The 16,030-nt window shown below is 33.6% G+C and overlaps 1 protein-coding gene across 1 annotated transcript in view; it reads left to right on the forward strand.

Annotated features, from left to right (window-relative positions):
- brm (ATP-dependent helicase brm) overlaps positions 1 to 14,695 on the forward strand; it is a 134,781-nt gene extending 120,086 nt beyond the window's left edge. Inside the window, exons 19-20 of the mRNA XM_089100070.1 lie at positions 4,679 to 4,830; positions 14,429 to 14,695. Of these exons, the coding sequence (XP_088956196.1) occupies positions 4,679 to 4,830; positions 14,429 to 14,576 (300 nt within the window). The 3' untranslated portion in view covers positions 14,577 to 14,695. The remainder of the gene's footprint in view (positions 1 to 4,678; positions 4,831 to 14,428) is intronic.
- Positions 14,696 to 16,030: the final 1,335 nt, after the last annotated feature.

Below are 16,030 nucleotides of genomic sequence, written 5' to 3' on the forward strand. Positions count from 1 at the left end.
TATCCAAAAGCTGTAAAGTATAGTTGTGGGTGAAAAAGATAAGTACTTCAAGTTGCAAAATGGGTTTAGGAGGAACATTAAGAAAGTAACTTGCTCTGAAATGGTCTTTGAAAAGTATTTCCTGGTGTTTGGAACCTCAAAAAGCTGTAAAGTATAGTTGTGGGTGAAAAAGATAAGTACTTCAAGTTGCAAAATGGGTTTAGGAGGGACATTAAGAAAGTAACTTGCTCTGAAATGGTCTTTGAAAGGTATTTCTTGGTGTTGAGGTATCCAAAAAGCTGTAAAGTATAGTTGTGAGTGAAAAATATAAGTACTTCAAGTTGGAAAATGGGTTTAGGAGGGACATTAAGAATGTAACTTGCTCTGAAATGGTCTTTGAAAAGTATTTCTTGGTGTTGAGGTATACAAAAAGCTGTAAAGTATAGTTGTGGGTGAAAAAGATAAGTACTTCAAGTTGGAAAATGGGTTTAGGAGGGACATTAAGAAAGTAACTTGCTCTGAAATGGTCTTTGAAAAGTATTTCTTGGTGTTGAGGTATAGAAAAAGCTGTAAAGTATAGGTGTGGGTGAAAAAGATAAGTACTTCAAGTTTGTAAATGTGTTTAGGAGGGACATTAAGACATTAGTTTGCTCCGAAATGGTCTTTGAAAAGTATTTCTTGGTGTTGAGGTAACAAAAAAGCTGTTAAGGTATAGTTGAGGGTGAAAAAGATAAGTACTTCAAGTTGCAAAATGGGTTTAGGAGGGAGATTAAGAAAGTAACTTGCTCTGAAATGGTCTTTGAAAAGTATTTCTTGTTGTTGAGGTATGTAAAAAGCTGTAAAGTACAGTTTTGGGTGAATATGGTAATTACTTCAAGTGGTAAAATGTATTTAGGAGGGACATTAAGAAAGTAACTTGCTTGTCTTAGTCGATTACGTCATTCTATGCCCATAAATGAATTCCCGTCTTGACCTTCTGATAGGGTTCTACCGATTATGTAATCAATTTCTCAGAAATCCATTTGTTTTAGTTGATTACGTCATTCTATGCCCATAAATGGATTCTCGTCAGGACCTCCTGATAGGGTTCTACCGATTATGTAATCAATTTCTCAGAAATCCAATTGTCTTAGTCGATTACGTCATTCTATGCCCATAAATGAATTCCCGTCATGACCTTCTGATAGGATTCTACCGATTATGTAATCAATTTCTCAGAAATCCATTTGTCCTAGTTGATTACGTCATTCTATGCCCATAAATGGATTCCCTTCACGAGCTCCTTATAGGGTTCTACCGATTATGTAATCAATTTCTCGGGAATTCTCTCCCTTCGATAATCAATATATCTCTTCCCCACCTTCACCTTAGAAACAACAAATTAATTCCCCTTTCTTGTATCAATAATTCCCCTTAGAAACAAAAATTAATTCCCCCTTCTTGAATCAATAATTCACCTTATAAACAACAAATTAATTCCCCTTTCGTGACATATCAATCAATCTTGACATCACCTGTCAGACATTATTAAACTTCGCCTGGAAACAATTTGATTAATGATTGACAGTACCTGTCAGACATTATTAAACTTTGCCCGGAAACAATTTGATTAATGACTGACTTTAGGTCATTGATCCCATTAACCACGTGTTCTCCCTAATGACTCTATGCCCATATTAGGAGCCCCGTCAGCATTAAAAAAAAGTTGTAGGTGGCAGCAGGGGTGTCGTCTGGGACCTTTACCCCCCTTTCTACTGAAATCGGCTTTTCTAAATACATACTTCTAACTCACCATCATCGGTCCAGCTGAAGTTTTGATTTACTCTTGGCTACCTTTGAGAAATAATCACCAATCCCTCTTTTGGATCCTTCTTTCTATTTAGGATCGTTTCCCAGATTATTTGCCTAGATGGGTTGCCTTCAGCCATTTAGAACTGCATTTTGTAACAATCTCTCTTCGCTTTCCTAAGAATTTTATGACAATCTGTTTGCTTTAAAAACATTGTATAGAATGCGTTATAAAGTTATAAAATTTTGGATCTCTTGAATAGAAATTCAAGTCTTTTCAAATAAAAAACCGACCTATGATCTTTCTATTGCAAAGAAGAGAAATTTTATGAAAATTTCTATAATTTTAAGTTTTATAACTTTTATAACTTTAAATTTTATAATAACAAAATTTATAACTCTGTATAGTTTAAAAAACTTTTTTACAGAAATATCCCTTTAAAAACTGACGAAATTATCCTTGTTTACCACCGTTACGCACGTTAAATTAACATTTTAAGCAACATAATATGAACAGCTTTCAAACCTTTCTTTAATACTTATGATACCCTTTAAGAACTAGGGCATATACTTGTCAGACGATCTTTCAACCTACAAAGGCGGATCTAGAGCAAAATCTTTGGAGGGGGGAATGTGACAAGGGTGCCAATAATTGACCAAATCGACCAGTTAAAAAAAGGAGTGAAAAAACACGGAACAAAGGCGCCAGAAAAAATCTTGGGGTCTGTGGAAGGGCCCCCTCGAATCCCCCAGTATCAGTCTATACGTAGTATGATAATTAAGAATCACTTTTGTCCTTTGATAAGACCATGGAACTTCATCTTTTGCTCATTAGTAAAAGAATGCTAAAATTCATGAGATTTAATTTAAAAAAATAATAACCATATTAATCTAAATAAAGGCATTAAAACATAGAAAATCCTATATAAATATCGTTTTTAGTATGATTAAAAAAAAAAAAATAAGTTTTTTAAACTGAAAGTAAGGAGCGACATTAAAACTTAAAACGAACAGAAATTATTCCGTATATGAAAGGTTTTTTTTATTGTTTTAAAAAAAAGTTGTGAGACAGGGTCAAACTTTAGCGTAAAGAGCAAGGCGTTGAGGAGGGGACAGTCCCTTTCATATAGGGAATAATTTCTGTTCATTTTAAGTTTTAATGTCGCTCCTTACTTTCAGTTTAAAAAACTTGTTTTTTTTAATTTAATTTCTGATCGTTTTTTAGTTAATACAGCTTTTATTTTGGTTCACCGTCATTGAATAAGTAAACAATATTTTGTTCCAATTCTTTAAAAATGACCCCTTAATCACAAATGCCGTTAATTAGAATAAATAGCTCTTATGAAAGTACTAAAAAATCTTTGGCTTAAAGAGCGAGGCATTGACTAGAAGGTGAACCCAATCATATAGCTAATATTTTTTATTCGTTTTAAGTCTTGAGGTTGCTCCTTACTTTCAGTTGAAAAACTTGTTTTTTATATTTAATTTCTGATTTTTTTTAAAATACTGATGGGAAATCCGGCGCCCCCTTCATAGCAATGTCCCTTCCCCCATGAAAACTTCCTTCATGAAAAGATCCTCCCATATAACCCCCGACCCACCCCCACCCCCCACTACCAGAAAAAAATCCCCTTGAAAACGTCTGTATACTTCCCAATAACCAATACTATATGTTAACATTGGGTAAAGTTCATTACTTTCAGCCCTCCCCATGGGGGCTTCGAGGGATTAAATCATCCTAATAGATATAGTTATCATATTTTCGACCATGCTGAACAAAATGGCTCTCTCGAAATTTTTATCGGGTGACTTTGGGAAAAAAATGAGCTTGGGAGGGGGCCTAGTTGCCCTCCATTTTTTTTGGTCACTTCAAAAGGGCACTAGAACTTTTAATATCCCTTCGAAAGAGCCCTCTCGCAATATTCTAGGACCACTGGGTCGATACAACCACCCCTGGGGAAAAAAAATTAAAAAATAAACACGCATCTGTGACCTTTCTTCTGGCAAAAAATACAAAATTCCACATTTTTTCTAGATAAAAGCTTGAAACCTCTACAGTAGGGTTCTCTGGTGCGCTGAATATGATGGTGTGATTTTCATTAAGGTTCTATAACTTTTAGGGGGTCTTTCCCCCTTTTTTTGAAAATCAGCCAAATGTTATCGGGCGCCTAACTTTTGATGGGTAGGACTAAACGCGATAAAACTTATATATTTGAAATCATCATTAAAATCGAATTCTTTTGATGTATCTATTTGTATCAAAATACCGTTTTCTAGAGTTTCGGTTACCATTGAGCCGGGTCGCTCCTTACTTACAGTTCGTTACCACGAACTGTTTGATACAGCCTATTTAGAAATGGCTTATTGCCAAGATGTTGAGAACAGAGAGTATGGGAATTTAATAAGTGAAAAACACTAGCACCACTGACAGTGGGGCGTTAACAAAGAGGATAATAAAAATTCAGAATAAGCGAAATCATACTTTTATTGAACTTCCCATTTTAAATATGTTAATTTAAAGCCATATAAACTTCTAATCAGAAGATTGATTACATTCAATGTAGTGTTTTTTGAATGTAGGCAAACTCTTGTTTTAAAATTTGTTTTATTAGTTTAAAAGATAGTTCAGCTAAGTTAATCTTTAGAACATTGACTGATTTGAAAAAAAATTACCTCATCTGCCCTTTTGGCCTCTTTCCCTATTTGTTTTTTTTTATCTTCAGCCCGATTTAAAGATTAAAAAAATTAAAAGGCGACTTTATTTTGTCCGGCCACCATTATCTAAAATTTCTGTAATTTCAATCAATCTTGGGATGCAGGGGATTTCCCTCTATCTCCCTGTCTATAGGCGTTTGAATTAACTTTTGTCACGTCAAAAGATCTTGCTTTTTTATTGAATTGTTTTCTTTAGATATTTACATCTATCAAAGAGAAAGTCTCAACTGCACCTCAAGAAGATGATGACCCGCCTGAAAAAGCAGAAGACGTTGATTCGGACAGCCAATCAGGGGTCAGGATGAAGATCAGTCTTAAGGGGAGAAAGTCAACATCAACGCCTACTGGGTAACTATAAGTTTATTTTTAATGTTCTTCAAGTGATTTCATGTGCGAGACTGAATTCACGAATTGTTGAGGAAAAGGAGTGCTGGAAGGGGAAAAAGTCCCCTTCATTGCAGTCAATCTCACGGTCGGGTAGTGCTTGGGCCTTTAGTCTTTGCATAACAGGTACTTGTACAGGGAAGGAAAGCTGTCTGGTTTTCTCCCCCCCCCCCAAAAAAATAAAATAAAATAAACAAACAAAAACAACAATATTTGTCAAAACTGACAGACTGCTCTTAATAGGCAAAACCTATATAAGTCACCTCAAAACCAGCTTTTAATAAAAACAATTTTACCATAGTTATTTGATTTATCAGTGGAGTTTAATTATCCTATTAGCTAATGATTGGTTCATGAATATTACTTTGTTCTAAGGATTTATCTTGTGGAAGGAAGTAAAGGGTAAAGTTTTGAACAGATTGGAATCGAGGAAGAACGTGGGTATGTATGCTGGCCTCATGTAGCTTAATGATGCGTTGAGTTATTAGTAGCTGATGACGTAAATAAATATCCTTTCTGTTACCATTGGTTTTGGAATAACCTTTTTTTTTTTGTTCAAATCTATAAAAAAAAAAAAACATTGTTGATAACTGCTCATTGGAGTACCAATGCGCCTGAGGCTTACGCATCTCCGCTCATTCCTAACCCAGCCTAATACGTTTAAAGCTTAGCTCTTTTTCCCCTCCATGAAGTCCTTTAAATCGTTCATCATGACATCTACTCATCCCATTTGAGGACGTTTGCTTTTCTGGTGACACCCTGATGGATGACCAAAAAGAATAAGTGTTAGGAAACTATTATCCTTCATCTTCATAGCCTATAAATAATACTCCTGTATTAGACCATACCCATGGGATTTATGCCCCAAAGGATTGGTCAAACAGTTCGAGAATAACGGGACTGTAAATAAAGAGCTACCCGGCTCAATAGTAACCTTAACTCTAAAAAACAGAATTTTTATACCCATAGTTATATAAAAAAAATGTGCTTATTATACTGATTTTAAATATATAAGTTTCATTAAGTCTAGTCTTACTAATTAAACTCTATAAGCCTGAGAAAATTTGCCTGATTTTCGAAAAAAGAGGAAAACACCCCATAAAAGTATTGGAATCTTAAAGAAAATCTCACCGTCAGCTTCAGCGTATCAGAAACCCCTATAGTTGTGTTTTCAAGCTCCTATCTGTAAAAAAGGGAATTTTGTATTTTTGCCAGAAAAAAGATCACGGATGCGTGTTTATTTGCTTGTGTGTGTGTGTGTGTTTCTTTTTTTTTCCAGGGGTGATCGTATCGACCCAGGGGTCCTAGAATATCGTGAGAGGGCTCACTCGAATTGTTAAGACTAATTGTCCGGGGTAAATTTTCACTGGGATTGAATTGTCTATAGGATATTTCTGTGGGAAGGGGGATTTCTCCGTGGAAGTGGGGCCAGAAATTAAATTTTAAAAAGGAAGTTTTTTCAACTTAAAGTAATGAGCAGCATTAAAACTTAAAACGAACAGAAATTATTAGGCATATGAAGGGGATTGTCCGCTCCTCAACACCTAACTCTTTACGCTAAAGTTTGAATTTCGACCCTATTCGTTAAGAACGACTCCTGAAACACAAGGGTCGTTTAATTAGAACAATAGAAAGCTTTTTCAAATGTACTAGAAAAGAGCGAGGTGTTGAGGAGGGGGCAATCCCCTTATTACACCTAATAATTTATGTTCATTTTCAGTTTTAATGTTGGTCCTTACTTTCAGTTGAAAAAAATTGTTGTTATTTTAATTTAATTAAAAAAAAAAAGAATCCAGAGAAAACTTGAAATTCAAAAACACTCTTCTAAAGAAAAATGAATAATAGCAGAGCATAGGTGGCGGACAGAGTTCCGGGTAATGGATTCCTAACAGTTGAGGAAAATCAGTCACTAGGGTTCACATTAACACAGGATTTTTCTAAATTTGAGGGAGGATGGTGCCCTCCTTAAGCTGCCTTTTTTTCTGTAGTTAAAGCTTGTTATTACAATGTTTCATGTACTACTATCACTATAAATACTCACCTTAGCGTCAACCTGCCGGAGGTCTATACAGCTAAGTATACTTCTCTACTCCATTAAATCCCATTACTCTCTTCCTTCACTCGTTATCACCCGTGTAACATATTTCGGCAATCTGATCTTATATGTTACGGTTAGAAAATAATGGAATCCGATTGACAATGGAAATGAAAGTGTCAATAATAGTTGCCTACTATTGACAACTTCCCCTCTCCCCTAAAATCGAAAATAATGGAATCCGATTGCCAATGGAAATGAAAGTGTCAATAATAGTCGCCTACTATTGACAACTTCTCCCCCTCCCCTAAAATAGAAAATAATGGAATCCGATTGCCAATGGAAATGAGTGTCAATAATAGTCGCCTACTATTGACAACTTCTCTCCCTCCCCTTAAAATCATGGTAATTTTATATTTTATATTATATTATCTCCCCCCCCCCCTAAATAGAAAATACTGGAATCAGATTGACAATGGAAATGAAAGTGTCAATAATAGTCGCCTACTATTGACAACTTTTCCCCCTCCCCTTACAATTATACTAATTTTATATTATATTATCTCCCCTCCCCCTCCCCTAAAATAGAAAATAATGGAATTCGATTGCCAATGGAAATGAAAGTGTCAATAAAAATCGCCTACTATTGACAACTTCTCCCCCTCTCCTTAAAATTATAATAATTTTATATTTTATATTATATTATCTCCCCCTCCCCTAAAATAGAAAATAATGGAATCAGATTGACAATGGAAATGAAAGTGTCAATAATAGTTGCCTACTATTGAAAACTTTTCCCCCTTTCCTAAAATAGAAAATACTGGAATTCGATTGTCAAACGAAATGAAACTGTCAATAATAGTCGCCTACTATTGACAACTTCTCCCCCTCCTCTAAAATAGAAAATAATGGAATCAGATTGACAATGGAAATGAAAGTGTCAATAATAGTCGCCTTCTATTGACAACTTCTCCTCCCCTTAAAATTATAATAATTTTATATTATATTATCTCCCCTTCCCCTAAAATAGAAAATAATGGAATCAGATTGACAATGGAAATGAAAGTGTCAATAATAGTCGCCTTCTATTGACAACTTCTCCTCCCCTTAAAATTATAATAATTTTATATTATATTATCTCCCCTTCCCCTAAAATAGAAAATAATGGAATCAGATTGACAATGGAAATGAAAGTGTCAATAATAGTCGCCTACTATTGAAAACTTTTCCCCCTTTCCTAAAATAGAAAATACTGGAATTCGATTGTCAAACGAAATGAAACTGTCAATAATAGTTGCCTACTATTGACAACTTCCCCTCTCCCCTAAAATCGAAAATAATGGAATCCGATTGCCAATGGAAATGAAAGTGTCAATAATAGTCGCCTACTATTGACAACTTCTCCCCCTCCCCTAAAATAGAAAATAATGGAATCCGATTGACAATGGAAATGAGTGTCAATAATAGTCGCCTACTATTGACAACTTCTCTCCCTCCCCTTAAAATCATTGTAATTTTATATTTTATATTATATTATCTCCCCCCCCCCCCTAAATAGAAAATAATGGAATCAGATTGACAATGGAAATGAAAGTGTCAATAATAGTTGCCTACTATTGACAACTTCCCCTCTCCCCTAAAATCGAAAATAATGGAATCCGATTGCCAATGGAAATGAAAGTGTCAATAATAGTCGCCTACTATTGACAACTTCTCCCCCTCCCCTCAAATAGACACTCATGGAATCCGATTGCCAATGGAAATGAGTGTCAATAATAGTCGCCTACTATTGACAACTTCTCTCCCTCCCCTTAAAATCATTGTAATTTTATATTTTATATTATATTATCTCCCCCCCTAAATAGAAAATAATGGAATCAGATTGACAATGGAAATGAAAGTGTCAATAATAGTCGCCTTCTATTGACAACTTCTCCTCCCCTTAAAATTATAATAATTTTATATTATATTATCTCCCTTCCCCTAAAATAGAAAATAATGGAATCAGATTGACAATGGAAATGAAAGTGTCAATAATAGTCGCCTACTATTGAAAACTTTTCCCCCTTTCCTAAAATAGAAAATACTGGAATTCGATTGTCAAACGAAATGAAACTGTCAATAATAGTCGCCTACTATTGACAACTTCTCCCCCTCCTCTAAAATAGAAAATAATGGAATCAGATTGACAATGGAAATGAAAGTGTCAATAATAGTCGCCTTCTATTGACAACTTCTCCTCCCTTAAAATTATAATAATTTTATATTATATATTATATTATCTCCCCCTCCCTAAAATAGAAAATAATGGAATCAGATTGACAATGGAAATGAAAGTGTCAATAATAGTTGCCTACTATTGAAAACTTTTCCCCCTTTCCTAAAATAGAAAATACTGGAATTCGATTGTCAAACGAAATGAAACTGTCAATAATAGTCGCCTACTATTGACAACTTCTCCCCCTCCTCTAAAATAGAAAATAATGGAATCAGATTGACAATGGAAATGAAAGTGTCAATAATAGTCGCCTTCTATTGACAACTTCTCCTCCCCTTAAAATTATAATAATTTTATATTATATTATCTCCCTTCCCCTAAAATAGAAAATAATGGAATCAGATTGACAATGGAAATGAAAGTGTCAATAATAGTTGCCTACTATTGAAAACTTTTCCCCCTTTCCTAAAATAGAAAATACTGGAATTCGATTGTCAAACGAAATGAAACTGTCAATAATAGTCGCCTACTATTGACAACTTCTCCCCCTCCTCTAAAATAGAAAATAATGGAATCAGATTGACAATGGAAATGAAAGTGTCAATAATAGTCGCCTTCTATTGACAACTTCTCCTCCCCTTAAAATTATAATAATTTTATATTATATTATCTCCCCTTCCCCTAAAATAGAAAATAATGGAATCAGATTGACAATGGAAATGAAAGTGTCAATAATAGTTGCCTACTATTGAAAACTTTTCCCCTTTCCTAAAATAGAAAATACTGGAATTCGATTGTCAAACGAAATGAAACTGTCAATAATAGTCGCCTACTATTGACAACTTCTCCCCCTCCTCTAAAATAGAAAATAATGGAATCAGATTGACAATGGAAATGAAAGTGTCAATAATAGTCGCCTTCTATTGACAACTTCTCCTCCCCTTAAAATTATAATAATTTTATATTATATTATCTCCCCTTCCCCTAAAATAGAAAATAATGGAATCAGATTGACAATGGAAATGAAAGTGTCAATAATAGTCGCCTTCTATTGACAACTTCTCCTCCCCTTAAAATTATAATAATTTTATATTATATTATCTCCCCTTCCCCTAAAATAGAAAATAATGGAATCAGATTGACAATGGAAATGAAAGTGTCAATAATAGTCGCCTACTATTGAAAACTTTTCCCCCTTTCCTAAAATAGAAAATACTGGAATTCGATTGTCAAACGAAATGAAACTGTCAATAATAGTCGCCTACTATTGACAACTTCCCTCTCCCCTAAAATCGAAAATAATGGAATCCGATTGCCAATGGAAATGAAAGTGTCAATAATAGTCGCCTACTATTGACAACTTCTCCCCCTCCCCTAAAATAGAAAATAATGGAATCCGATTGCCAATGGAAATGAGTGTCAATAATAGTCGCCTACTATTGACAACTTCTCTCCTCCCCTTAAAATCATTGTAATTTTATATTTTATATTATATTATCTCCCCCCCCCCCTAAATAGAAAATAATGGAATCAGATTGACAATCGAAATGAAAGTGTCAATAATAGTTGCCTACTATTGACAACTTCCCCTCTCCCCTAAAATCGAAAATAATGGAATCCGATTGCCAATGGAAATGAAAGTGTCAATAATAGTCGCCTACTATTGACAACTTCTCCCCTCCCCTAAAATAGAAAATAATGGAATCCGATTGCCAATGGAAATGAGTGTCAATAATAGTCGCCTACTATTGACAACTTCTCTCCCTCCCCTTAAAATCATTGTAATTTTATATTTTATATTATATTATCTCCCCCCCCCCTAAATAGAAAATAATGGAATCAGATTGACAATGGAAATGAAAGTGTCAATAATAGTCGCCTTCTATTGACAACTTCTCCTCCCCTTAAAATTATAATAATTTTATATTATATTATCTCCCCTTCCCCTAAAATAGAAAATAATGGAATCAGATTGACAATGGAAATGAAAGTGTCAATAATAGTCGCCTACTATTGAAAACTTTTCCCCCTTTCCTAAAATAGAAAATACTGGAATTCGATTGTCAAACGAAATGAAACTGTCAATAATAGTCGCCTACTATTGACAACTTCTCCCCTCCTCTAAAATAGAAAATAATGGAATCAGATTGACAATGGAAATGAAAGTGTCAATAATAGTCGCCTTCTATTGACAACTTCTCCTCCCCTTAAAATTATAATAATTTTATATTATATATTATATTATCTCCCCCTCCCCTAAAATAGAAAATAATGGAATCAGATTGACAATGGAAATGAAAGTGTCAATAATAGTTGCCTACTATTGAAAACTTTTCCCCTTTCCTAAAATAGAAAATACTGGAATTCGATTGTCAAACGAAATGAAACTGTCAATAATAGTCGCCTACTATTGACAACTTCTCCCCCTCCTCTAAAATAGAAAATAATGGAATCAGATTGACAATGGAAATGAAAGTGTCAATAATAGTCGCCTTCTATTGACAACTTCTCCTCCCCTTAAAATTATAATAATTTTATATTATATTATCTCCCCTTCCCCTAAAATAGAAAATAATGGAATCAGATTGACAATGGAAATGAAAGTGTCAATAATAGTTGCCTACTATTGAAAACTTTTCCCCTTTCCTAAAATAGAAAATACTGGAATTCGATTGTCAAACGAAATGAAACTGTCAATAATAGTCGCCTACTATTGACAACTTCTCCCCCTCCTCTAAAATAGAAAATAATGGAATCAGATTGACAATGGAAATGAAAGTGTCAATAATAGTCGCCTTCTATTGACAACTTCTCCTCCCCTTAAAATTATAATAATTTTATATTATATTATCTCCCCTTCCCCTAAAATAGAAAATAATGGAATCAGATTGACAATGGAAATGAAAGTGTCAATAATAGTCGCCTACTATTGAAAACTTTTCCCCCTTTCCTAAAATAGAAAATACTGGAATTCGATTGTCAAACGAAATGAAACTGTCAATAATAGTCGCCTACTATTGACAACTTCTCCCCCTCCTCTAAAATAGAAAATAATGGAATTCGATTGTCAAACGAAATGAAACTGTCAATAATAGTCGCCTACTATTGACAACTTCTCCCCCTCCTCTAAAATAGAAAATAATGGAATCAGATTGACAATGGAAATGAAAGTGTCAATAATAGTCGCCTTCTATTGACAACTTCTCCTCCCCTTAAAATTATAATAATTTTATATTATATTATCTCCCCTTCCCCTAAAATAGAAAATAATGGAATCAGATTGACAATGGAAATGAAAGTGTCAATAATAGTCGCCTACTATTGAAAACTTTTCCCCCTTTCCTAAAATAGAAAATACTGGAATTCGATTGTCAAACGAAATGAAACTGTCAATAAAAATCGCCTACTATTGACAACTTCTCCCCCTCTCCTTAAAATTATAATAATTTTATATTTTATATTATATTATCTCCCTCCCCTAAAATAGAAAATAATGGAATCAGATTGACAATGGAAATGAAAGTGTCAATAATAGTTGCCTACTATTGAAAACTTTTCCCCCTTTCCTAAAATAGAAAATACTGGAATTCGATTGTCAAACGAAATGAAACTGTCAATAATAGTCGCCTACTATTGACAACTTCTCCCCCTCCTCTAAAATAGAAAATAATGGAATCAGATTGACAATGGAAATGAAAGTGTCAATAATAGTCGCCTTCTATTGACAACTTCTCCTCCCCTTAAAATTATAATAATTTTATATTATATTATCTCCCCTTCCCCTAAAATAGAAAATAATGGAATCAGATTGACAATGGAAATGAAAGTGTCAATAATAGTCGCCTACTATTGAAAACTTTTCCCCCTTTCCTAAAATAGAAAATACTGGAATTCGATTGTCAAACGAAATGAAACTGTCAATAATAGTCGCCTACTATTGACAACTTCTCCCCCTCCTCTAAAATAGAAAATAATGGAATCAGATTGACAATGGAAATGAAAGTGTCAATAATAGTCGCCTTCTATTGACAACTTCTCCTCCCCTTAAAATTATAATAATTTTATATTATATTATCTCCCCTTCCCCTAAAATAGAAAATAATGAAATCAGATTGACAATGGAAACGAAAGTGTCGATAATAGTCGCCTACTATTGACAACTTTTCCCCCTCCCCTTACAATTATACTAATTTTATATTATATTATCTCCCCTCCCCCTCCCCTAAAATAGAAAATAATGGAATTCGATTGCCAATGGAAATGAAAGTGTCAATAAAAATCGCCTACTATTGACAACTTCTCCCCCTCTCCTTAAAATTATAATAATTTTATATTTTATATTATATTATCTCCCCCTCCCCTAAAATAGAAAATAATGGAATCAGATTGACAATGGAAATGAAAGTGTCAATAATAGTCGCCTACTATTGAAAACTTTTCCCCCTTTCCTAAAATAGAAAATACTGGAATTCGATTGTCAAACGAAATGAAACTGTCAATAATAGTCGCCTACTATTGACAACTTCTCCCCCTCCTCTAAAATAGAAAATAATGGAATCAGATTGACAATGGAAATGAAAGTGTCAATAATAGTCGCCTTCTATTGACAACTTCTCCTCCCCTTAAAATTATAATAATTTTATATTATATTATCTCCCCTTCCCCTAAAATAGAAAATAATGAAATCAGATTGACAATGGAAACGAAAGTGTCGATAATAGTCGCCTACTATTGACAACTTCTCCCCCTCCCCTAAAATAGAAAATAATGGAATCAGATTGACAATGGAAATGAAAGTGTCAATAATAGTCGCCTACTATTGACAACTTCTCCCCATCCCCTCCCCTAAAATAGAAAGTAATGGAATCAGATTGACAGTGGAAATGAAAGTGTCGATAATAGTCGCCTGCTATTGACAACTTCTCTCCCTCCCCTTAAAATTAAATTGGTCGCGTTTTAAGCTTTACAGATCCAAAGTGTATTAATCAAATAATTAATCGCATTTATTTACAGCGGGATGAAATTCTTTTGCTGTTACATTTAAAGGTCGTTTCTGGCATTTCTACATTTCTAGGATTATTGCCTTAATTGTCTGCTAAACTGATTTCAAAGGGAGAATGGATAGAGCGATCAAAGAGGGATTGAGCTTACTTTACCCTGAGGTTCCTCCCTTTCAAAACAGCTTGACAAACAGTTTCTTGGTAATTATCTCAGAAGTGTCAAATTACCTGAAAGGACATTAAGAAAGGACTTTGATGTGTTTGTACCATTCTTGTTATAGTTGTAAACTCATTTACTTTTTTTTACAGTTCAAGAACAACTAAGCGTCGAAGTGCAAAAGGTAAGAAGTATGATGAAGATGATGAAGAAGATGATGAGGATGTCTCAAAAATTCCATCCGTGAGTTCATCTCGTGCTTCATCTCCTATCGCTGGAAAAAGAAAAAGGGATGTGTAAATCCTCCGCCAGGGCACAGATGAAAAGTTATTTAAGCTGATTATGTCATTGCTAAACGCTCAGGAAAGATACAGATTTTTGTTCCTGATCAATCGTTGTATTAAAACAGTTGAAACAGTTTATGTGAAAAAATAGCAAAAATTGGAAAGCATAGAAAAAGCATTGAAAAACTTAGAATAATTCTATTGAGAAATACATTCTTTTTGATAATTAAGGATGAAAGATTAGCCTTTTGCTTCTCTCATTATGTATAATGAGAGATATATATATATATATATATATATATATATATATAATCCGGATATATATATATATATATATATAATCCGGATTATATATATATATATAATCCGGAACAGGTTCAGTCAAATGTGTGCTCTGATTTGTTGAAATTTAAAAGTTTTTATACAATGCTGATTTACCACCTGGACATATCAGCCTTTCCATTTCAAAACATATTCCTTGCATTTTTTATGTTTTGATTTAAATATATCATCTGCTCCCACACAGTTAAACTCAAAGAATCGAGTTTTTTTTCACCCATTGAATCGACTGGTGAGGTGTGTGAAGTGATTTGATAGTTTTTAATTGACCTAACCTTGAACGTATTGTGTATAGCTCATGTTGCAGCTAATCTAGTGTTTAAACATAAGGAAAAATTAAATTTTTGTTTTCGTATTTGTGTATTTCTCATTTTATTGTTTGTCATTGCTATAAATTTCCTAGGTTTACCTTAGTTTGAAAAATATATAAATTCTTAAGAAATTTATTTTGGAACTGCTGTTTTGCAGAGAATTTGTAATGAGAAAGGAGATCTGATGTACATTAGAACCTCGATTATCCGGAGTAAATATTGTCGGTATGTATCCGGATCATTGAATATATTGAAAAAGTGGTTTTGAACATATCATAGCATAGTTCATAATGTTAGGTAATTGCTGAAAATAACCAAGGGAATTTAATAGCAAAATCAGTGTTATTGGAAAATTGTTAAAGCATGAAATTCTTCTTAACATTATTAATTGTTGATCTACCTACGCAATACTTATCAGTTATTCTATGACCGATTTCTCCTTTTCTTTAATTAATCAATAATATTTTTTTTATATTGAAGGAATAAGACCACTTACGTTTTAACATATTTTTACGAACAAACGTGAAACGACTCGGTGAACTTATAATGTATAATTGTAAAACAATAACGAAAATATGGGGTTGAAATATATTTGACTTGAAAATTTGACTTGACTTGGTAGTCAGGATAATCCCGAATCTGGGTTATTTGAGGACGAGATGATTGAGTTTCTATTGTAGTATGTAAATCTCTAAATTATTGCTAGTAGTTCTTAGACTTAGTTTAATTTTAGCCTAGCCAGAGTTTAGATGCACAGATGTGACAGTTAAATCGGCCTCAAACTAATAAGGATGATATGAAATTGTCATTCTAGAAATAA

The sequence above is a fragment of the Artemia sp. Qi Xiang Cuo genome, chromosome 2, assembly GCF_049724085.1.
Source record: "Artemia sp. Qi Xiang Cuo chromosome 2, ASM4972408v1, whole genome shotgun sequence".
In the NCBI taxonomy this organism is placed as follows: Eukaryota; Metazoa; Arthropoda; class Branchiopoda; order Anostraca; family Artemiidae; genus Artemia; species Artemia sp. Qi Xiang Cuo.